At 40.5% G+C, this 25304-nt stretch overlaps 2 protein-coding genes across 2 annotated transcripts in view; one reads left to right on the forward strand and one right to left on the reverse strand.

The window, feature by feature from the left end:
• The first annotated feature begins 191 nt into the window (after positions 1-191).
• On the forward strand, positions 192-9537 carry abcg8 (ATP binding cassette subfamily G member 8). The gene is made up of 13 exons (XM_023327797.1): positions 192-281; positions 1016-1117; positions 1236-1383; positions 2535-2773; positions 2874-3006; positions 4023-4292; positions 4432-4585; positions 5409-5507; positions 5585-5784; positions 7027-7103; positions 7391-7658; positions 7780-7907; positions 8736-9537. The coding sequence occupies exons 1-13, from the start codon at positions 237-239 to the stop codon at positions 8871-8873; spliced, it is 2001 nt and encodes a 666-aa protein (XP_023183565.1). The 5' UTR covers positions 192-236; the 3' UTR covers positions 8874-9537.
• A 1310-nt stretch (positions 9538-10847) lies between these two features.
• The window catches only part of lrpprc (leucine rich pentatricopeptide repeat containing), a 69246-nt gene continuing 54789 nt past the window's right edge, over positions 10848-25304 (reverse strand). The window contains exons 31-38 of the mRNA XM_005804174.3: positions 23461-23549; positions 23171-23375; positions 19757-19884; positions 19545-19660; positions 14018-14092; positions 13171-13255; positions 12253-12395; positions 10848-11106 (exon numbers count right to left, since the gene is read on the reverse strand). Coding sequence (XP_005804231.1) covers positions 11050-11106; positions 12253-12395; positions 13171-13255; positions 14018-14092; positions 19545-19660; positions 19757-19884; positions 23171-23375; positions 23461-23549 — 898 coding nt within the window. The 3' untranslated portion in view covers positions 10848-11049. The remainder of the gene's footprint in view (positions 11107-12252; positions 12396-13170; positions 13256-14017; positions 14093-19544; positions 19661-19756; positions 19885-23170; positions 23376-23460; positions 23550-25304) is intronic.

The raw sequence follows: 25304 nt of genomic DNA on the forward strand, positions 1-25304 counted from the left end.
AAAAAACTCAGACAGGTTAAGTCCATTCACAGACTCCTAAGACACTCGACAGACCTCACATTATGAGGCTGCTTTCACGACAGCAATAAGTTGCGGGACACGGCGGCCGAAGCACTGACACGACATGAACTTGGATGGCTTGAAAAAGAAGGAGCTTTCAGAGGAGATCTTCAGCCGGACTGGAGTCTAACAGGAAAACAAACAAACAAACAAAAAAAAGCTAAGCTTGCTTCATCATGGACACAGAAACCAGCATCAGACACATAAACAGCTTTTCACAGGTCAGTCAGGACAGAAAAATCCAATCTCTATTCCTAAAATTCAATTTAATCCCAAAATTGATGTTGATTTATTTCCCAATCTTATTCGGTTTGGTTTCCTTCTAACTACTGATCAAAAGCGTTTTTTTTTTTTTTTTTTAAAAAGAGCACCTTCAGGGTTATTTCGTATGAGTTATTAACACTATAATCAATAATCTACTTGAATCCTCTGGGTTGAAGCTCTGGTTGAGTGCAATGAGCTTCGGTCACATATTGTTCAGAACTTTGCAGTAGTCTATTTACTATTAAACACTTGATAAAAACGGCCAAAGTATTTGTAAGTTGACTTCTGGCCCACAGCAGGTCTTTAGCAACTATTTACACAAAGATACAAACAGATGCATGCGAAAAGTACACAGAAAATGTGTACTCAAGCTGAAACACACAACAGAGTCTAGACGACTGTCAGATTTTAATGAAACAACAGCAGCCTGTCTTTGCATGCATAAGTTGAGAAACATTGAGAAGATGAAATGGGAATCTATTTAGACGACTGAAATTTAGCAGAAATGAACAAAGGAAAACTAGGGAAAATGAAATTTAAAGAGTTGCATCTGCTTCTTTACACACTAGCGACAGATTTAAAAACTGTCTTTTAGTAGTTACATGAGTAATGGAACATTAAAAAATGTATCTACATATATATCTATATCTGTACATCTGATGGTTAATGCGAGTTGCCTGCTTTGTGACAGCACACAGACACAGAGTTGTTCTCGTCTGACGAGGACAGCAGTCTCTACTTCACCTACAGCGGAGAGTGCAATGAGCTGGAAGTCACCAACTTGCACTATGAGGTTCACTTCTTAAACGGTTTTCACCTTTTTATTGACGCATGTCGTCTAGGCTCTTGAACATGTCTAAATCTTTGTTTTTGTTTTGTTTTGGGGTTTCGTTTTTTTTTTTTTTGTCCAGGTGGACACATCGGCTCAGATTCCCTGGTATGAGAAATTGTCCGAGTTCAAATTGCCGTGGGAGGTGAAAGGGAACAAGCAGACGGCCATCAACAACCTGAGCCTGCGAGTCCGCAGCGGACAGATGCTGGCGGTCATCGGCAGCTCAGGTGAGACGGCAACACGCTGGGATTTGAAATCACCTTTCTACCAGAGCTGCAAGCCTGAGGCACCATGGAGTGTAACAGTGGCTTCTAACAGATTATTAATGATCTTGTTTGAACTAAATTTTCTGCACCTGGAGTTATCCTGTACTGCATTTCTAAAGTTACTGAATGAACAAAAAAAACATAAAAAAAAAAAAGCCATCAGTCCATGTAATCTTTAATGTGATTTATTGCTATTTTCCTATGGGTAGGCTTGCTAAAAATAAATATAATTTGTTTAACTTATATTAGTCAATCACTTTACAAAAACATATATTTTTTGTACTTAACAGTGCCATGCATAAGTATTCATATCTCAGGTTTTGTACCCGCCAGTGTGTTTTATTGAGATTTTATGATAGACCAGCACAAAGTACATCATAATTATGAAATGGAGTATAAATTAGACATGGTTTTGGGTTTTTTTTTTTCGATTGGAGTTAAATATGGGGCAATCCTGGAAGAAAAACGATAGAAATGGAAGGAATGGTGCAGAGTTTTCGTTGCCCAGTTAGAGTTCAGATATAAATCCATTTGAGGATCTTAAATCTGATGTTCACAAACACTTTCTGTGCAATCTGACTGAGCCTGAACAGGGAAAATGTCACGTTTTAGACTTTAATTGAAAAAAAAAAAAAAAACAGAAAAGAAAATATTGTATCTAGTATGTTGTAGGGACGAACCCAAAATAATTGACAGGATTAACTGTAGCAAAGGTGGTTCTAAAAAGTATTGAATCACGGTAGCTGAGTGCAAATCCATGCCATACCTTTCAGATTTTTAACAGTAAAAAAGTAGAAAGCCACCGCTCCTTTTTCTTTCACTTTACAGTTATGAGCTGCCATCTGTTGGCCTGTCACATAAAATCCAAATAAAACACAGTAAAGTTTCTTATGAGATGAAAAAAAAAAAATCAATATTTTGATTGAAAATATTGATTTTCAATCAAAATTGAAAATCTTGATTTTCAATCAAAATTGAAAATATTGATTTTCAATCAAAAGTCGAAGATACTTCGGCAACAACTTTTTATCTAGCTTAACCCCAGTTGAAGCTTTTGAGCAGCATATTTCCTGTCTGTGCTCTAACTGTGCCGTATTTTACACACTCCTAAGGCTGTGGGAAGACCTCCCTGCTGGACATCATAACTTGTCGGGACGAGGGCGGCAGAATGACCTGCGGTCACGTCCTGATCAACGGGAAGCCCAACACGCCGCAGCTGGTGAAGAAGAGCATCGCTCACGTTCGCCAGGACGACCGGCTCCTCCCTCACCTCACCGTGCGGGAGACCCTCTGCTTCGTGGCCAAACTGAGACTCCCCTCCCACTTCTCTCAGGCCCAGAGGGACCAGAGGGTGAGCCGGGCCGCTTCGCATCGTCACGTGAGGTCACTAACAGAGAAGGCGGCCATGTTTAATGAGGAAACTGTGACTCCTGCTGCTGCTGCTGCTGCAGGTGGATGATGTCATTGCAGAGCTGCGGCTGCGGCAGTGTGCGCACACCAGGGTGGGGAACGACTACGTGAGGGGGGTTTCTGGAGGAGAGAGAAGAAGAGTCAGTATAGCTGTTCAGCTTCTCTGGAACCCTGGTGAGAGGAATCAAACCTTTAACATCTTATTAAACCCTCTGATTTTCTGTTTAACATTTATTTAAAGCACAAAAAGGTCTCTTTTTTAAAATTATTATTAAATTTTGCTGAAGTAGACATTGTTTCAGCCCACATTTATTTTTCTGCATGTTTACAGAGGCACTTTACCTCTGTGACTTTACCAAGAAACTTTTACTTTTATGGGTATACTGTACTATGGAAACACTTCCCAAGGATTCAAACTGATGTTAATAGACCAGCGTATATCTTTTTTTCTAAAATCAAATTTTAGTTTCAAGAGCTACATTCAATATTTCAGATATAAGTTACTGCAGCAGTAAGAGTTTTTTCACAGTCTATGCATATTAAATCTGTTATGATAAATTCAGCCTTTTGCAAACTGGTGAAAGTGCTGCCATGTTTTGACTTCACATGTTTTTACTCTGTTTCACTTTTTAAACTGTTTTTGCCTTATTAGATCAGCATGTTGAACGTGCTTCAGTGTGAAGGAAGGCTTGAAAAAGTCAGTTTATTAAAAGTAAATGAAGTAAATGTCAATTTACTTCATTTTCAAGTGTCAAATTTAACAGAGACTTGTTAAATTTATAATTACTTACTGACAACGTGTGAAGATTTGTTGTTGTTGTTGTTGTTAGACCTGCAGGTGATGACGCAGGAGGTGGGGAGTAGACTTAAAGGTTCCTGAGGGTTCCCTAGGGTCAAGGTTCAGGTTAGGGGCGAGGCTAAGACCTTGTCATAATCAAATAAATGTACATTTGTTATCTACACTAACCGTCACTGCAGAGTGACGCGATCTTAGAAGTTTTCTATGGAAGCTTAAAAAAAGGAAACATCCATTCATGAAAAATATATATATATTTTAGCACCCCCAAAGCTTTTAGCCCTGAGCTACTGCCTCGTTAAGACCCTTCCTGAAACCCAGGAAAAAAGGGACACAAATCAACAGAGTGGCGTCACTTTTCACAGACACTGATCACATTTCTTTTTTTGTTCAGGTATTTTAATCCTGGATGAGCCCACCTCGGGTCTGGACAGCTTCACAGCCCACAACCTGGTCATAACCCTGTCCCGCCTCGCCAAGGGGAACCGCCTGATCCTGCTGTCGGTCCACCAGCCTCGGTCAGACATCTTCCAGCTCTTTGACCTCGTCGTCCTGCTTTCTTCTGGCTCGGCTGTTTACTTCGGTGCGGCCCGCGACATGGTTCCTTACTTCACCGCTCTTGGGCACCCCTGCCCCCGGTACTGCAATCCCTCCGACTTCTATGGTTAGTCTTTAGCGTCAAAACTTCACTTATTGGCCTTTTTTTAGCGTAACTTGTAATCAGAAATGTAGTGGAAATATTTCCAAAGAATGGCTTTTGAAGCATTATATTTGTTACTAAAAAGGGTCTGTTTTTGATCCAGTTGATCTGATCAGCATCGACCGGCGCAGTCCTGAGCGCGAGGCCGAGTGTTTGGAGCGGTCCAGGCTTTTGTCTGAGCAGTTCAAGGAAAAGGTTCAAGACAGCGACGACCACATGTGGAAACCAGCTGAAACCAGTGCAGCGTACATAGAGAGGTAGGCACGCTCTTATATGGGAAACGTAGGGCCGAAGGAAAACTTGTAGCTTAACAGAACAAAGTCTGGGTCATTCTGCATTTATTATTTTTTATTTGTCCTCCCCTGTGTTTCGGGTCAGAACCAGCTTTGTGGTTGGAAACTTTAACAGTTCTCTTTGGCAGGGCCGGTCCTAGCTTGATTGGTGCCCTGGGCCTACATGCTCCACCATGACATCATGTAGATAACCATGGAGACAATCCAAATTTACTTCAATATTTCATTTCCAAAAATGTGAGAGAAACAAGAATAATACTTTAGACACACATAGCAAGGCATAAACATACCGTATGCAGTACAATGCAGTAAAAAGTACACAATACAAATACAAACAATAAATACAGTAGAAAATAAATACAAGTCAAATAAATTGCGTTGTTAGTCAAACCTTTACATCATTATTTGTACTACAGTTGCATTTTGACATTTTGATCAAGACAGATTTCACTGCTCAACTGTCAAATAACATCTAATGTATTTTTAAAGAAGACAGTTTATGCTGCTTGTGTACTTCAACACAAATTAATTTGCACAACCGTTATAAAAAGTCCTGTGCTTTGTAAAAAAATTACTTTTCATACCTTTCAATAAGGTACAGCTTTAACTGCAAAATTGTGTATTAGTGTGGCAGCTGATGGCGCCCTACAGGAGAAGCCGCCCTGGGCGTCTGCCCACTTCGCCCCTATCAGAAACCGCTGGTGATCCCCGGACGTGTTTTAAGGCTTTAAAGGATTGTCGTGGATGTCTTTACAACATAACCCTCCTGCCTTGATGTCCTCTGCAGCGCTCAGCAGCCGAGCAGAAACAGAGAAGAAGTCGTTAATATTTCCAGAGATCGTAACGAGCTGCCCGGTGAGCTGCAGCAGTTCACCACCCTCATCAGGTGAGGCGACGCATCCCAGAATCCCCGGGAGGGGCGAGAAGGGGAACGGCGAGACACTAACCGCCACTCTCCCTCAGGCGCCACATGTACAACGACTTCAGAGACCTGGTGTCCCTGTTGGTCCGAGGCTTCGAGGCCCTGCTCATGTCCCTGCTGGTCGGATGTTTGTACTACGGGGCCGGGGAGGACCGGCTGAACATCCAGGACACCGTGGCCCTCGTCTACATGATCGGGGCCCTCACGCCGTTCGCTGTGGTGCTGGACGTCATAGCTAAATGTAAGCATGTGGATCCCTCACGTAAAACGTAAAGTCACATTTTACTTCTCAAATGATGCGGTAAAAGCAACGGGAAGCGGTTTAAACGGTTTCATTTTGGTGTTTTAAAGCACAAAATGCTATGAGGAAAACTTTCACTTTAATAAAGAGAGAATGTTTATTGCTTTTACTTTCAGTAGCATTCCTTAATTTTTCTTCGCAATCTACCCAGAAATCTGACTAAAAAAATCTTTGCGTTAAATATTGTTGAAAACAACTTTGTGATTTTAAATTAGCTTTTTTTTTTCCAGCAATGACAAATGAAAACTTAATATGATGAGCTAATTATTACATTCTGGGGTCAATGTTTAATTTATGTAAATTTTCTGATGTAATAAAATAGATACATGTGATGCAATTAATCAATAATGTGATTATTATTGTACAGAACTGAAAACTTGTATTCAATGTTTAGCAAATTTACTTGTTTAGACAAACAATGCAGAGGCATCTTTCCAATATAAGCAACATGTTTTCTATTAAAAATATTTTCTTAAAGCTCAAGAATCAAGTAAAACAATAATATTGATTTTTGAATTGCTTAAAGTAACCATTACCACGTTTTGACAAGAATTTTTAAAGATAAAATGAATACATTTTTCAAAAGACTCATCACTTATTAAAACTTATCCAAGACCGCCTTTATTTCTCAAACTATTACTTTACAATTTTTGCAGTGACAGGAATAGAAAAGCTAGGAGGGCAGTTTAAAACTTATTTAGTTTTGGAAAGACTTGGTGGAAATCTTCTCCCTTTGTAGCTCCTGGTGTAATTTAACCATGGTAAAAAAAAATAAATCTGCTTCCACTTTTGTTCACATATAATCACTCACGCAGTGACACTGCAGGGCAACCAGACCTGCCATCTCATCTCACTAATCGGCCAGAACACGAAAGAAAACTGAAGAATAGTAAACAAAAATGAAACATAAACAAAACACACAACTTATAATAAATAACAAAAACGACACATTTGCTTATGTCTTCAGCAGGAGACATAAGTAACATACCAATTATAACAGTTAAATGGTTAATAGACAAGCTACATGTATGCATTTCTTACATAATCTTCTCTCCACATCGTGGTGTTAATTTGAACACAGCATGTGTGGGATAAATTCATATCTAAATCTAGTTTAAAACGAAGGGGGGAAAAAAAACTTGAACTCTGACCTGTAGCCTGACTGAGTGACGTTCCCTGCAGGTCACACGGAGCGGGCCATGCTGTACCACGAGCTGGAGGACGGCATGTACTCCGTGACCTCGTACTTCTTTGCCAAGGTAAACCTCACGCAGTCGTGAAGAGATGCCCTCTCTCTCCTGTAGGGGTCACTGTTGCTCCATGATCGCTTCATGCCGTTTCAGTGCTGGAATGTGAAATGAGAGCTACTGTATGTGAGCCAGGATCCATATATATATATATATATATATATATATATATATATATATATATATATATATATATATATATATATATATATATATATATATATATATATATATATATTATCCCCTACCTTTCAGAGTGTTGTATGTATTTACTGAACAGACCATCTGGTGTCCTCCAGGTGCTGGGGGAGCTGCCAGAGCACTGTGTGTTCACCCTGGTCTACGGTTTGCCCATCTACTGGTTAGCGGGTCTTAACCAGGCTCCGGACCGCTTCCTGCTCTTCTTTCTGCTGGTGTGGCTGATGGTCTACGGCAGCCGAGCCATGGCTCTGTTTGTGGCCGCCGCGTTGCCCACCCTGCAGACGTCCGCCTTCATGGGCAACGCCTTGTTCACCGTCTTCTACCTGACTGGAGGCTTCGTCATCAGCCTGGAGAACATGTGGCTGGGTGAGGAGGAGGCGACAGAATCGTCGTCGTCGGCACGTCGGGATGTTAACGTGATGAAATGGAAGCATTTCATCACGTTAGCGCCAAAATATGTGTGATGACGTTTGTTTCTTCTCGCCAGTGGCCTCGTGGCTCTCGTACGCCTCGTTCATGCGTTGGGGCTTCGATGGGATGCTGCAGGTGCAGTTCAGGGGCAATAAGTACCCGGTCACCATAGGGAACTTCACCATCAACATTGACGGCATACATGTGAGTAGGAACGCCGCCGCATTCTAACTGTGCGCTGAAGATGACGACGCAAAGAAGGGCTCTTCTGACAGTCAAGAAAATTATGGACAACCCCCACCATGCTTTTCATGAGACTGTCTTGGGAAAACAATGTCTTCAGTCAGAGGCCTTTTAATGTTCACTGTAATACAGACCGCTACAGGAGATATTTCCTGCCAACAACCATCGCTGTCTACAATAAATCTTTGACAAATTTGAATTAATATGAGTTACAACAACCTTTTATTTCCCTTTGGGATCAATAAATTATTTTTGAATTTGAATGTACAGCTTTGGAGCAAAACTGCTGACTCAGACTCACAGGGCTGGCCGATACAACTTAAAGTTTTAACACGGTATTTTGTGGAAATATTGAAATAGCAATAAAAGTGACAATAAGAACTATTTATTACTTCTATTTATTACTTTTCTTTTAGGTAGCTGTATGGCACGACGCAGCATTCGACGCCCCACAAATAAATACTGCTCTTTAAAAACACTCCTATTGTAAAACGCTTGTTTAGGACACCAGTTGAATAAAGGAGTGATCTGAGTCACTAAACTGCTCACAGTAACTGCATTTAATCATATTTACAAATTAATTAATATTTATTTATACTTTTACTGAGCAGAGGAGAAAACTCATAAAATCAAAAATTCAGGTTTATCACGATAAATCAAAATTTGTCATGATAACGATAAATGACAAACAATACTATAAGTGCCCACCGCTACATTTACAATTAAAGCCTCTTAATTAGCAGATGACCAGCTTTGAAAGGTTAGAATAAGTGTGTGTTTGTCCTGCAGGTGGTGGAGGCCATGAAACTGAACCAGTACCCCCTGTTCTCCTGCTACCTGGTGCTGGTGGCCGTGTGCTTCGGCTTCATGGTGCTCTATTACGTCTGCCTGAAATTCATCAAGCAGAAGTCCAGCCAGGACTGGTGAAAACAAAGGCCTCACATGTGCGCACACTTTTATTTTATTTCATTTACTCCACATAGGATTTTTTTCTGTTTTTTGTGAAAGTAGACGGACGTTCGACTGGTTCGACACAGAACATTCAGGGTTATGGTGTTATTTTCATGTCTGGGTGCTAAAGTTGAGAGGGAAAAGTTCTGCTTTGAAATTTTCAGAACAGTGATTGAAATCTTGAATGTAATTCTGTACAGTTATTTGAGTAGCTTGTTTTTGCTTCTTGCTGCGAGATAAATGAGTTGTTTCTGTACCACTGTGTGCTGCTGGATGGCAGCAGAGTACCGCAACAACATCCAGATTTATTTTTTGCTTTTCCTTCCCTCTTGGAGCGCTACCTTGGCAGATGTCCCATCTGCAGCTTTTGCTTGTTCCATTTTCTAAAACAGCTTTATTTGTTGTTTTTTTTTTGTTTATGGGAGATTTTGAAGCTTACTGTAACAATGTGTGTCGGTATGTAGAGCAGTAAAAACTAGCCTAGTGCAGATTTTCTCAGTCACCCTAAAAACATGTACGTTTTGTGTAGTTATGTAAGATGTACACTTTTGCACTGGTGCAAAGGCTAAAAAGTTGAATGTTAAACCAACAACTGCAGTTTGAGTCCAAATTAAGAATTAAATCAAATTGCTCAATTGAAGTGTGTGTATATTTGTGTGGGGAAACATCTGCATCATCTATCCTCTTAAAAGATGTCCTGGCTGACATTAGATAACGTTTTTTTTATTTTTTTAATTTACTTTTAATGACCTCAAGCAGCCCCAGATCTTCTTTGGAAACAGCAGGTCGTGTTATCCAACGCTTGCCCTTTGATAGCGCCAACAACTTATATGACTCAAAACTAAAACATGTGAGGGAGGAGCAAAGAATACCGAGCAGAGAAGAGGGGTCAGAGTGTAAGGAGGCTTAAGTTAGTCCGGCAAGGAGAGGTGAAGAAAGATCATCGATAGAACACGTTTTCCAAAATTTTAGAAACTCTGAGAATAATATAAACAATATACAAGATAATTTGTTTATGAATTTGTAAGGAATTTCCTGATGCAGACAATCCTGTGATCTCTTGCAGCAGACAGCGTCCCAAAACGGCGCTAACTTTTTGTTAGTTTGAGCTAAAACAGATCGGCCACTTCAAAAATGTTCAGTTAAATAATGAATTTAGAATCGACAGGGACTTCAATTTGTGTTTCTGATGTCAGACAAAAGCTGAGGTGTTACTGGGTGATGTGTCAAAATCGGCCGTTTCTGACACCTAGTAACACATCAGACGAAGATGGAACATGTCAGCTGTGTGTTTATAGAAAACAACAAAAATGTGTCTAATAATAAAAGAACGTAAAAGACTCTAAGCTCTTGAGTACGGAAAAAGTACCAACATCCATCATTAATTAATTTTTGGTCTAATCTGACCAAACTATATTCTCACGGTATTTTCAAATTCTTGTTTAACAGTTGTTTAGGAAACTTAAAGGAGCATCAAAATGGCGTTTCCTTCAGCAGTGGAGTCTTGTGTGGTGAGTGAGAACACGGTCGGCATGAGTCCAGATCTTCATGAAGATTTCCACAAGTTCTTCTCTCTTGGATAAATAATTTTCTTCACTCTCACAACACGTTTCATATTTTTCTCCAGTTATTCCATTTAATTTTTTAAAATATAATTTATGGAGGGAAATAGTTTCATTTCTATGTCACAGACGCATGCTGAGAATTTCATGCTAGCTGCAACTATAGAAATATATTTACTCAGAAAATGCTCAAAGTTTATTTTACCAAGTGTATATTATCTTTATATTTACATCAGATCATATTTTAAAAAGGTTTTGCAAGTTTTGTGACCTCAACTTCAGTTTGTGAGTTAAATAAACAAAAATGTGTAAAAATCTTCAGTGTTTTCCACTGAGCTGGACGAAAAACAACAAACATGATCAAATAAAAAACCCATCCCAGAACAGACTCAGTTCACCCCTCGTCATTTATTAGCATAAATACTTCTGTACATTCAACATTTTAATGAACCTTATAGTCATTACAGCGGGCAGCGGCTAAAACAGTTACAACGCATTTTTCCACAGTTTTGTTTCAACAACTTATAAAAAAGAAAAAAAAGAACTAAACAGTGGGATTGGTACGGCGGTACGGGGAGACGGTCATGACTCTACTCCTTGACGGTGGCTTTCTTTCTCAACTTCTCGGCGTAAAACCTAAAGGTCTCCTGGAAAAGGTAAAAGAGAAATAAAGTCAGACAAATGAATAATCAAAAAATAAATAAATTGTGTTTTTGTTTCAATTTTTTGCATCTTTGATAAAGTAGGCGGTGTGGCCCTCCTGGGTCGGTCTGAACAGCCTCCAACCTCCAACCAGGTTGTCTCGTTTCATCTTTAAATCCCCATTAATACACAAATCAGGGATTTGTAGCTCGCTCCCCAAACGCACACTTCCGTTCTTTTGCCTCTTGGATAATTAATCAGTGTTTCGATCCAAACAGAGTGTTGTGTTTTCATACAGCAGTCGGGGGAACGAAGGTGAGAGTTTTTCTGCAGATTATGGCTGCTCCTAACAAAGGCGCGTTCGCCCGCTAATGTGGTAATTAATGCCGATAAACGGCTGCGCTGGACGTAAACAGAGAGAGTGATCTTGGCAGAATTTCAGAAACTTATTTTCTAGCAATCATTGTTTGCTTTTGGTCAGGTTTTTCCACAACAGAAAATAAGTCACTCAAACCTTGATATGGAGAAGTTACAGAGAAGGGTTGTTGTTGTTTTTTTTTTTTTTACCTATTTGTAGAAACTTCTAAAGAGTATAAATATTCACCTTTCCCTCTCCTTGCCACTCTCCCCATCTCCTCTGCTTATACAGCCTGGCCTCTCTTAGCTATGCTTACACTCTGAATTATGCAGCAGCTCCTCCACCTTCATCTCTTTCTCCTTCTATCTTGGTCCTGCAGGTGAGTGATGGGGAGGTAAGAGTCGGCGGCTCTTGGGTCCACACATCAAAGGCTGCTGATACGTCTATTTCTGTGGCGCGGCGACCGCCGGCTGCAGGTCTGCTTCTTCACATTACAGCTGCAAGGCGTGTGTCAGGACAACGAGGGGACAAGGACAGGCCCCGCTTGAAGCTATTGGAGGCGTGTTTCCGAAAATGTTCACACGAATCAGCGGTTTAACAGAAATAAAAGGGAGCTGCAAAGCTTTTCTATCCCTCTATTTTATCCCCTTAACTCCACATCTGCAGATTATTTCCCCCCCACAAAGGAAATCAGAGGCAATTCATGCAAACAGTTTGATCTTTTTCTTTTGTTTGAACCAAACATGTCCCATGTTTTGCTGTTCTGGTTTGGATCAGCTCCTCGTTCACTCACAGGGGGCTCAGGGAAGGGTGCAGTCTCTCCCGCCTCGCGGTAAAGCACAGCTAGCCGTTTGAGAAACAGGTTGTCGGCGACGACGCCCTCTCTCTGCATCTGTTCGTACAGAGCCTTGCCCGACGGCAGGTCCTTATCCAGAGCTGCCAAATGAAAGAGAGAGAGAGAGGCGGGCGGAGGAACAGATAGATGAGTAGGAAGTTGGCTAAGAGAAGTAAAACATGACAAAAATCTGCTTTGAAGTGAATATTTGGAGAAGGAAATAGATGTAAGCAAATGGAAACTATTTAGTTTTTGTTTCACCCAGAGATGACAACCCTTAACATTAAAGGCATTTGAATGGCCTAGTCAAAGTTCAGGCCTCAATGAAGAATAAGTGGCAAGACATGACTTTTGTAAGAAAGCAAAACTTTTAGTTTAAACATAAACTGGAACGGATTCCGCAGCAGACGAGCAACGAACAGTGGCTCTATGAAATATCGACTCAGGGAGATGAACAGAAATTAATGCCACTGCTTTTCCATTTTTTGTTGGTCAAAATTAAAATTAAAACCATATTTCCTTTATTTGTAATGTGGCAAAATGTGAAAAGACTCAGGCGACAGAACTACCGCTGGACGCCTCACATGAATTTGCTGCACATCACCGATTCCTCCAAGATGTGGAAGGCGCTATCGGGAACTTTCCTCCAAAATGAGGAATATTTTGTCATAACACACATGACCAAATTCATCTAAAAGTATATATATTACATATATATACATTTGTAAAGTATTGGAAATAACAGAGGAAAAGAAAATATGTGGAATAAGAGGCTAGCACATGTTTTAAGTAGCATGCTAAGCTAGCCAGAGGGCTAACTGATTAGCTGCGTTTTAACCTGTGAACTTGTGCCTGACCCACATCACCTGGTCTTACCGTGACACTTCATCAGGTACGAGTACACAATCTCCTTCTCTGCAACATCCGGAACCAGGCTCAGCAGGTTCTTGATCTTTCTGACCTGCAAACGTAAAATTGCATTTAGAAATGAGCCAAGACTCGTTCATGCCACTGTTTCTGCTTCCAACAGTAAAAAAGAAAAAAGAATATTTATATCAACCAAAATTTGCTTTTCCAAGTTAAATTACTGTGTTTTCATTCTATATCTCAAATTTCACTTTTATACACACGTGTACCCTGGAAGAGCTGGATGTGAAAATCCTACTTTAAATAGCAATTATAAGATTTATGCCTAGGATTTTGCTCAGAATGACAGATGTGAGTCTGAGATGTTCAAAGTCTCTTTGAACCATCTGATCAGTTTAGTATCTCTTAAGTATCCTTGGAAAAAAGAAAAGGATTTTAGGAGAATTTCTTTGCTTTTTAAGACTGAAAATACTTTGAAAAGTATGAACACTCAAAATCACATGTGTTATGGAATATTATGGAAACTGGGATTTGGGAATGACGGGGATTTACTGAACAAAATGCAGCGTTCATTATTACTTTTCCAGATTCAGTTTTTTTTACGACATGGTTGACACCTGAACAGTGTTACATAGTATCCATATTTTCACTCATATGGGTAATATGTGAGTGATACTCACTCATATTGCATTATTATCCACATGAAGCCTAGTTTTTATTTATTTTTAGCTTCGATATCCATGTTGTTTTATAAAGAAAATCCCCAAATGAGCAGTTTTAATGCATTGCTTGGTAGAAGTAAAACAAAAATACGCGAAAGCTAACATCCATGAGGAACGCCATCATCAGACTGTACCTGTCCTGGACTCTGGGCCGACTGGGCCACGAAGGACAGCAACATCTCCTTCTGTTCGGCCAGAACGTTGAAGCGCTGCGAGGAGAAAAGACAGGAAATGAGACGAGAGTTTGATCCGTTTCCAGCCACGGAGGTCAAGACGACTCTCCAGTCTGTGATCTTCACTTTGATTCAGAGCGTAAACTCTGATGCACTCCTGCATGTTCATACCAGCACTGATGGTAACGCTCAGGTTAAAGGATAACAACGGCTCTGATAACTCCTCGTTTCTTTGTGAATGTACATGTTCTCATCAGAAACATTATTATCACCACTTAGTTCGATTTAAAGCCATTTCAAACTACTTGGTGTAATTGGAAATGTGGGATCATGACGGGCTGTTCATCCCAGGATTGTCTCCTGCTCAGCTTTAAAACTTGAAAATAAAAAGCTAATGAGAGAAAGTGATTTAGCGTACTTCATCGTAGCAATCTTGACCTCTTTAAGCTTCAGTGGGAATTTGTTTAGGGGGGTGGGGGGGAACTACTTCAACGTATTTAGGCAACTATTATAAAAGTAATGATCAAAAGCTGTAAGAGAGGCAAATAAAAACAACGAAAGTGTAAAACACAAGTAAGACTATTATGTTCTTCTCTCAAAAAATCACACCTGCACCACAGGCTTCAGAAGAAAAAGACACTAGAGAGCGGAGTCAGGCCGCAGCGTCACAGTCAGAGGAGCAGTGAAATACGCGAGTCACAATATGTCCTACTGTACTTCGTATTGATGATTAAAATGATTATTTTACTGTAGTTATTTGTAAGACAGCGCTATATTTGTTCAAAAAATGCTTGGGCCTGAAAACAGATTTTGTTCTTTGGATTCAATGTAGAGTATTTAATTAATACAATAATACAATAATAATTGTAAAAAAAAACCTACTTCACGGATTTCGCCTATCACGGGTTCTTTTCGGAACGCAACCCCCGCGAAAAACGAGGGTTTACTGTAAATGGTTTCTGGATTGTAAGTCAACAACAAAACTCTTTGTCTTTTCCAGCAGCCATTGTGCATACAGTGGTAAAACCAGCAGACCAAACGTGCTGGAGCTCCACTAGGGTTGCTAGGTAACGGCATGTGACTTCTGAAACTGCTCATTTTCCACACACCAAACAACATGTACTTATATTTCTTCTTTAAAGCGCTTGTGTTGTTTTCAGAATCAGTAGAGAACCAAATGGAAGTATTAAAATGCACATCCATAACAGGTCCCCTTTAGCGTCGCACAGCTCACATATTACGTACTTATAACAGTCTGAAGCTAAAAACATGCCTCATAAGGTAGGACAACGGAGAGTTGGATGTTTGAGTCCTTCAGTCTTTAATGTGTTAGGAGGAGATGCATTAACATCGCCAGCTGAGCGTAGGAGAGGTCTGATTACAAGCCAGTCGTAAACTAACGCGTTTCACTCCTCCGATTCGTACAGAATTAAAAGCAAGTGGCCTGCAAGGCTTTTAGCAGCACAGCACACACCAACACACACACACACACACACCCAGCAACAGTCTTCAGGAGTCACTAAAGTGGCAGAACAGCTTTGGTACAATCAGGCAATTAGACCAAGACTGCATCTGAACACATTGCTTCAGCCTCTCCCTCCCCTCCAGTCATTTTTTCTCTCCCTTGTCACGTCTCTCTCTCTTACTTTCTCTCTCAGCAGCGACTCTTTAACAGAACGGACCCCGCTCCGCTCACATGCTGCCTAAAAGCCCGGTGTATCCTGGGAATCCTCCCTTCCTCCTGCTAAACGACCCATTCCAGCACATGCAGGCGCGCGAGCAGCCGCAGACGGGTTCGTTAAGCGCCGCGTCGCCGCCTAATGACCGTCTCCATCCCCCACCGACCTCACCTCCTTCTCTCCCGATAGCCTCGGCGTCATTACGGGCCGCTCGCCTACTTAAAAGCTTTTCGGAGTTTTGCTCCTGCTTCACTTGAGATGGGATGGAGGAATTGAGCGGCTACCCTCCAGTGACCCGGGAGGAACGGCTTGGAGAATAAGGGAGGGCGGAGAGTGGGGAGGGGGCAGGAAGGTAAAATGCGGCGCACAGGCTTATTTCGGGTCTCGACGGCAAAGTTTAAACTCAAACTTTAACTGCAGACACGAGCCGGAGGATGTGTTCTACATCAGTCTTTACAGGGCGGTTTGTCCCGGAAACGCGAAGTTCATGTTTTAATCAGTAACTTAAATGCAAACTGAAATGTTAACATCCACAGATGGTCCGTCACTTAATATTTACAACAAAAACTTATCAAAAGCTACTGCTGACTCACGGGTAGCTCACATTGGAGTTGTGGCGTCACACTAAAAAGAGCCAGGTGTAGATTTTCCTCATTTTACCCAGAAAATAACTAATTTAACTGGAAATACTGACATATAGAGATGAAAATATATGCGTTAAATATGTAATATTTCTGGCCCATAGTTTAAGCTATTAGTAGTTGGTATAAATGTTCTAAGTCAAGAGTGAACAACCTCAGGTAGGGCTACTTAGCTTTAAGGACGGTGCCAGGAAAATACCAGGATGTTTTTACAGGTATTAAAAATATGAGAGCACTAAGATGATCAAAGGGGAAAAGAAAACTTTAAGTTGTTAAAAAATAAAAATAAAAAAGCTAGACTTTCTTTCCAGAACAAGCTTAAGCTACCAACTCCTCTATTTAGACTACAGTAATTAGCTTAGTGGATATTTATGTTATGGATTCTCACTGAGTTTTCTCTGTAAGTTTATTAAACGCATAGGCCTGTCACGATATCAAATTTTGCTGAACGATTAATTGTCTCAAAAAACTATTGCGATAGATGATAGTATTGTCTGAAGACCTTTTTACACTGATTTAATGGAAATGACGAAATAATGCCTGCGATTTCTTGCCAAAGCAGATTTCAGGTTTTCTCCCAGGGTGTTAGCAGTATGGTTATCTGGGACATACCTGGTCTCTAAACATTTAGAGTGCAGGGTCCAGTCAGCAGCTATATAGTGAATGGTCAAGCTCATATAAGGAGTCATATTTGAACTTGACCACATATCCGACGTAGCAGAGTAAAATGAAATGTCTTTTATCTCCTTCAGTATGTCCTCTTTAATACTGCTGTAAAGTTGTGGAATTGCCGTTTGTGATATGTATGTTTTTCCGGGGATTTCGTACCGTCTATCAAAAGTTTGCAACATTTTTCGAAATGCCGGCTTTTCAACAATATTAAATGGGAGCATCTCTTTAGCAATTAAGCGAACTACGCTGTCTGTGAGCGCGCACCACTTTGCGCCGTCCTTTTTGTATGCTTCCTGTCGATGAAATGTTTCAATGACGGTGGACTGTCGCGAACTTGAAGACGAAGACGGGCCACCGGTTGTACTTTTCCTCCTCAGCTGGAAAAACTTTACTGGATGGTTGTGCTTTAGGTGCACGTACAAGTTGGTTGTATTGCTACCCTTAGTTGCTACTATTTTATGACAAATGCGACATACCGGCTCGCAAAGGTTCAGCGGTTCGCCTCGGTCATTTGGTTTGAATCCAAAATACTCCCACACTGCGGCAGTTGCGTTCGGCTTTGAAACGAGTTCCATTTCGAGTCCCTCCTCCCCCAATATGAGATAGTGTTTCTTTACCTTGCTAACTCCTTACGGGGCTCTAAAGCTGCAGCAGTACAAAATGATGTGCGCGCTGACTACCTGACGTAATAGTCCCCTCCTCCTCCCTTCTCATTTTTCCCTTCCTAAAAAATGAGGAAGGGAGGGGTCAGTGGATAGCGCCGGAGTTGAGCCTACACATCCAGCGTCATCAATAGAAAGAGAAAAATACAAGCAGAGACGATATGGACGATAAATTAAATGACGTCGATAGGTTTGTTTTATCGTACGATTAATCGATTTACGGTTTATCGCGACAGGCCTATAAACGCACCACAAAAACCCGAGCCAGACCGTACCCGACCAGCAAGTAAATCGTTTTGGTCTGACCCGGCCAAACTTTGGGTTGGGTTCAGCCCATAAACCTTAACCCAACCCAAAGGTCGCTCATCTTTACACTCCAAACCTCCTTTTTTTCCCACATTGAAAATTATCCTTTTAATCATAATAAATAGAACAAAATCATCAACATATACAGGTGATTTTGATGATGGTACTTGTCACTGCTTTTCTCAATTGCTGACTGTATGTTGTTCTACTTTTGTGTTTTTGTAATTTAAAGCACTTTGAACTACATTTTTGCTGAAATGTGCGATACAAATAAACTTGATTGATTTTAAAGTCACACAACCTTAGCTGGTATTTATTCATTAACATGTTAGTCAAACATCCCTGTTTAAAGATTGAAGAGGATCTTTTCTCAGTGAGGCGTGAGGAACAGACATGTCTGATTTCTGTTTTCTCCTCTTTAATTTTCTTTATATTGTGAAAATGAGACGTTATTGACCCAATTTTCCAAACGCTGAACAGTCTGACACTAGATTTACTGTTTAACTCCATATTACAATAAAATGCTGGAAGAAAATGCTGTTAATTTACTCTGTAGGACAGCAGTAAACGATATTTGTTGGGTTTGTTGTTCATTTCTGGGGTAGACCAGAGGAAATAAACACTAGTCTCCATGACAACTGTTCCTTTCCCTCCAACCTTTCATCCATTTAGGTGCTGTATATTCATATATCTTCATGTCCCCGACTACAGCGAGAAGTCACTGAGCTGTTAATGTGGTGACAGCTGTTGTAAATAAGTAAAATGGACCAATTTAAGAGCACTGGTGTCAGTGGGGGAAAATGGGCAAAGGTTTTCCTCACAGAAATGTGAATCAGGACAAATAACAACTCGGTGGTCTTTTCATCTATTTGATGTCATAATTTAAACGTATCCATAAACAGGCCGATCAAATGGAGGACAAGGCTTGCAGATTATAAAAAATAAAAAAATAAAAAACGCTATCTGATTCAAACAGGAAACAAACAGTATCTACGCTGACCATCTGAAACCGGGAATTAAAGTGGAATAAAGTGACACCAGATGATTTTTCCTTGCCTTTGAGGAGGTTTTTGGGTAAATATTTCACATTAATTCACAAGCAGCCTATGGTTTGTCCTCTTTAAAAATGTCTTCTTTTTTTCCAAAGCGGCCTATCTCCACTTTACACAAAGACAAAATGGAGATTAATAAATGAATGCATGATAAGAAACACAATCTGAGCAGAAAGCATGTGTTTCGCTCATATTATGTTTAAGCTGTGTACAGGAGCTTCAGTAAAGGGCAGCAGAGGAGCAGTTCTGATTTCAATGAAAGCTAAATAATATCCTGTTATTATCTCAGTTGCAGCTCTATCTGAGTATGTCACACACACATCCACTGACACTGTAGATTAGCTACAACCTCTGACAAGTGAGAAAAATAAATATGAGAATTCAAATTCAGACGTCATTCGGGGGGCTGGGGGGAATCTAAATTATGCTGAAATGCGCTCAAAAGTCTTGGCTCTGTTTTACACAGCGAAACTCACAGCCAGAAGGAATTTGGCATCTTCCACTTTGTCCATATCCAGCAGCAGCAGGAAGAGATCTGAAACCGGTCTGTAGCAGGCGAAGTGGTTGGCCAGCCGCTCTGCCATCGCACTCACTGCAGCAGCACAAAAACAGGCAGAACGTGGTTTTATTTCAACGTAGATCTGTTTGGAAAGGAACTGCTCACGCTTCTGTTACTGCAGCTCCTTACGTTTGTCCAGAGCTTTATCGTTCCCAGACTCCAGCACCTTCCTGAAGACGAAGGACATGCTGGGGTTGGAGCTGTCTGGACTCATGTAGATTCCTTCGAGCAACTCGACGGCCGACTCCACATCATCTCTGCAGAGAAATAAGGAGGTAAATTCACTCACTGTTTTACTAAAACTCTCAATTTACATCAACAGGCTGTTTGGGTTGGAAAAAGATGAAAGTTTTAGCCTGCTTTAATCTTTAGTTCCTCAGTCTAAGATATGTGTTGAAACAAAAACCATAAATCTGTTGAGTTTAAGAGCTTTCCCTCTGTTAAATTTAACTAATTGATCAGCATAAAGTGAAATATCCAAAAAATAAAAATCTGAAAATTACGATAGAAATCAAGTGCTGTTCACTCGATCAGCACCAACAGTTTATTTGCAGGTGAAATACTGAGAAAACTCATTTTTCCTGTTTAATAATAAATGCATCAGAGATTAAAAACTCAAGATTTTCAGCCTTTAAATGCATCAATAAACAACATTGACATTTGATGAACCTGGTCGCGTTCAGATAAACAGAAAAAGGTCATGAACATACGCTTCCATGCATAAATTGGGTTAATCTCGTAATCCCTTCAATTTAGACGAGATTTAGGCTGAATCCCATTCCCTACATTTAGACTTACCCCAATCCCCTGGGACTCAATTTAGGTAGCGTTTAAAGTGCTCAAAGAAATGGGACGCTCCTTCAAAGCAGCTGACAGAGGTGAGCTGGTTCCACTCCCGATACAATATCATAACCGCAGCTTTGAGCATTGGCCGATACCGATGTTGACCCAATACGATATCAGCATGAATCAGATATACTTTTATTACTTATTCTACCATTGCTAAAACGATAGACTTCACTGAGCAACCCAGTCTTTCACAAGCGTTTGTAGAAGCATTCTGATTGGCCAGCTGCTGGATTTTACACACCTGAAGTCATTGAGGTGATTGGCACACATGAATCAAATGGTCCAGATGGGTAAGTGAATACATTTAGGTAAAAAGAGTTCATTTTCATAAACATCTGACATAAAAATAGATCAAACATGATATCACCACATTTTTCCTGTTTAAGATAATATATGTTTTGCATAGAAACTGCATGCATTTTACTTTTTTGCTTTTGGTAACTGAAATAGCTGTCACTGTTATGGAGAAATATCTTAAAACTTTGATTATGGACATATTTTGGTCATTTGTTGTGTATGTTTAATTTTTATCTATTATTCAATTTGTTTATATTTTTAAATGAACATGTCACATTTTCATAGTTTTGAATGAAATGTTTATGGTCTATCCTTCTCTCAAAAGTCAATTTGCTATAAAATAAACAACTAAGCATAAACTATTTCACACCAACCAGTTTGTGTTTTAACTTTTAGAAAGAACATCAGTGGACTAGTTAAGAGATGCTAAATGTTTTTCTATAAACAAAATGTTTGACATGACTGGATATTTTTTTTAAATAAAACAACAAAGACAATAAAGGTGACCCATATTGCTTATTTTGGACTTAAAACATGAACGTAAACTTCCTGCTGTGCCCATTTTGTCTTCCCTTTGGGACTAATTCCTCAGACATTCCTGTGATTTTTATTGCTTAGTTTTTTTTATGCTGAGGTTGCCACAACCAAAACACAACAAATCTAATCCAACTCAATCTGGCAACCTGAGCTCAAACATTTTACGCTGCCCGCGCTTTGCCTGCCCCTCGCCAGCCGTGATGAATATTTAACCAATGGTGTGTGTGTGTGTGTGTGTAGAAACATGGAAACATATCTGCGCTGATTGTTGCGACTGGGACCGTCTGAATAATTCAGCGAGGGGCCCCCTCTAAATGTGGCACCAGGCTTCCCGGACCGGCCTGGTTCTCCGCTGCGGCTCTTAACCAGTCAGCTCCACTCAGATGCGGCGGCGGAGCGCGTGTCACTGGCGCTCAAAGCCGCCGCTCGCAGGGGTCAGGGTTCAAGCTGACAGGCCGGCACTGCGATGTCCAACCGGGCGTAACATCACTGCGCCTTTTTGCACTTCCTGTTATCCCTCCGAGTTGGCACCGGCGGCCGGGAGGGGAGAGCGCGCGCGCGCTAATGCGACATGTGGCACGATAAAACTTTGATGTGCAGCGCGTTTTATTATTTTGTTCTCTTTTGTTTGAGACGCAGCAGAGGAGGACGGGCCCATGAATAAAGCCATTATGCTTGTGTTTCCTTTTTGTCCTTGACGCCTCGCTCTCCCTGCAAGCTTTTACTGTAAGAGTGTGTCATCCTCAATCCTCTCACACTGCCGCTGCGCTATTAAATTATTATGTTTGTTTAAACAAAGGAAGGACTGAGTTGAAATTGTATTCGCTCAGTTCGTCTCACAGTCATTCAGAGTTTACGTTCACTCATTGTTCCTTTCATTTGGGGTGGAGATTGTCCAAAGTGGAATTGAAAATGCAAACTAACAAGAACTGGGCGCTTAAGATTGAATGAAATACAGATCTTCTCCAATTCAAGAAGGGCCAAAATTATATATACTGGCTCAGACATGAACATGCAACTGTGCTGATCAGTGGTTAAATGTCTGTTAGCTTTTTGTAGCCATCAACAAGCTTCCTGAGTAAATCTAGCAGGATATTTGATTAATCTTCTAGGCGGAAACGGCAGAGTTTATGTTATGTTTTGTTGTAGATCTGACTTCTAAAATTTTATTTACACAACATAAACAAAAAGATCTTTTCACATTTTACAAACTACAATCCACTCAAGAAGATAAACAAACATGACTTTTAAGCATATTTCACACATTTTCAAATCTAGAAGCTTAAAACGGGCCTACTTTATGAAACCTAAACTATATTGATGAGTTGTTGGGGATCATGTCCAATTATGTCCACGTTTTAAATATCTGACTTGATGGACTGAAAAGAATCTAGTGAAGACAGCAGAGAACAATCCAGAAGGATCATCATAACCTGAAGCGTCCCGAAGGCACTAATGTCAGAGTCTACATTGAAATGTGTTCAACAAAAATACGGAGGACTGTGAGAGAGTACCGGCCAAGAAAGGAGAGAGACGCTCTCACAGAAACTCACAGCTGTTCACAGGCCTGGAGAAAAGTCTTATAGTCTAACCAAGAAGATTGAGCCCCAAAGTCTTACTAGAAGACAAATCATACAAGTTGCACCACCAAGAAAAAAAGGATTGTCCAACAATTAAAAGTTCAAAATTACTGCCATTCACACTAATGATGTCGGAAATCCATCCTCATGCTTGGTACATTTCTGGACTAAATGTGACTCACTACGCTGGAGTTAGTCCTACGGGACAAGCCGCCACCAAAGACGTTGGTTAAAATGTAAACAAAATTGGGCGAAACAAGAAATGACTCCAAAGCCTTACTTTGCGATGTGTGCCAGAGCTGTGTTGTTGACGAACACCATGCTGGACAGGTTGACGTTCGTGCCGAGGGTCTTGACTACAGATTCCACTTCCTGAATTCCTGCCATGTCGCCTTGGTTACCGAGGGCCTGAACCAGTCTGGTGATGGCCAGGTGTGAGGGCAGGTGATCCAGCTGAAGCATGGACTTCAGCTTCTCCAGAGCCTCTGCAAACAACCACAGAAAGGTAGAGGAAACATGATATGCGTGCGTGTAAAACATTTCTGCACCTAGCATAAAGACCTTACTTACCTCTGGGCTGGCCTCTTTTGCTGTATGAGATGATGAGCAAGTTGTTGGCAATCTCACTCAGCTTGAAGCCCGGCAGATGAGACTGAGCCCTGAAGACAAGACGCAGATTTGTTTCTTAAATTAATGTGTTTGATGGATTTTTCCACACTTAGACATGTCAGTTAGAAATATCCTGCACATTTATTCACATAAAAATATCTTCTCTGGCTAAGCTTTCCAGCATCCACTTTGCTTTATGTTAATTAAAAAAAACCCCATAAATGATTAAAGTTCACAGTGATTGGGAAGCAGATGTTTCTACAGTGGACAAGGTTTAAATTTGAAAATTACAAGGAAACATGGAAAGAAGGATATAAGAAAGGATAGAAGGAAGGAAGGAGAACTAAGGGAACAAAAAAAGGCAAACTGTGGAAGGAAGGGAGAAAGGATACAAGGAAGAATGAGGAACAAAGGAAGTAAAGAAGGGAGGACACTTTAAATTAAGCTAAGAAAAAGGAAGGAAGGGAAGAAAAAGCAAGGAAGGACAACAAAGAGAAGATGGTGAAGAGTAAAGAAAGAACAACCGGTGAAAGTGGATCTTAATGTAAGAAAGAACCTCTTCCCCTTTAAGTATGATGGAGGATCTGTGATGCTGCGGGCCTGTCTCTCTCCCACAAGCTTTAGGAATCTTGTTAGAATGAAAATCTTCATGAACGCTTCAGGGTACTAAAACATGTTTAAATAAAATCTATGCCAACAACCTCAAAAGAGTTGCTTTAAGTGCTATTCTATTAGCAACCGGAGATGTTTTTCTCTTTGCTGAATAAATGCGCTCACAGGTCAGATTGCTCAAATTGTTTCAGTGTGAGGTTATATTACTACAACAAAAGGTAAGCTATTATCTGCAGAATGGCAGCCAATAAGTGTGATAAATGCTGTGGGACAGGAATAACGGTTATTGATTGCGACTGGATTGGGTGTTTGTTGGCTCAGCAGGTAATCCCTGTGTAGAAATCTTTCATGTTCGGATTACCTGCAGACAATTCCTGCATCAATATCTCACATCGCTACACAGGTTTTTTTTTCTTCAGGTGTTTCATTTGGCAAATCGAATCAAAAACACAAAGCCATGTAGCAATTTTTCTTTCCGTGTTTCAGCGTGGAGAAAATCCGCCACTTCGCCATGAGATCATCTTTACAAGTGATGTAAATTAAAACAAAGGCAAGTCCGCAATGCGTTTCTGCCCATGTAGCGTGCCGGAAGCCGCCAGAGTGGCCACGGGTTTTCATTTCTGAATCATTTAATCCCGCGAAGGGTGAGTTGTACCTATGAAAATGAAAAGGACTCATCTTTTTTTTTTCCTTGATATTAGATCATGTACATTTTGATCCATGTTTGACTGACTCTACAAGGAAGTCCATTATTTCCAGCTCTAAAACCTGATAGTGCAGTGTTCCATTAGGGTCAAATCTTTGTCAAATTCTGCGATGGGTGAACTATATACGCGTCGTCTTAGGCTTTAGATTGTGCGTCGTTGTGAGGCATCAGAAAAAAACGGGACAGAGGGGATAGACACACGATCTTAAGACAACAGGGACAAATCTGATTGGTGGAAAGTCTGAACCTCTCATACGGCGCCTGCTGTGACCCCAATCTAACACACACATCAAAGACTTGAATGATGTCATCATAAATAGGAAGATCCTTAAGAACTGGTTTATACAGATCTTCACGAAAGTATTCATAACTTAAAAAAATAAATGAAATTCCACATGAAAGCCTCAACCCTTAATGCACAAAGCATTGTAAAGCAGAGAATAGTTCCTAAGAGAAAATAATATGTATGGTTTTCAAGTTTTTCATG

This window comes from Xiphophorus maculatus, chromosome 22 (assembly GCF_002775205.1).
Source record: "Xiphophorus maculatus strain JP 163 A chromosome 22, X_maculatus-5.0-male, whole genome shotgun sequence".
NCBI classification, from domain to species: domain Eukaryota; kingdom Metazoa; phylum Chordata; class Actinopteri; order Cyprinodontiformes; family Poeciliidae; genus Xiphophorus; species Xiphophorus maculatus.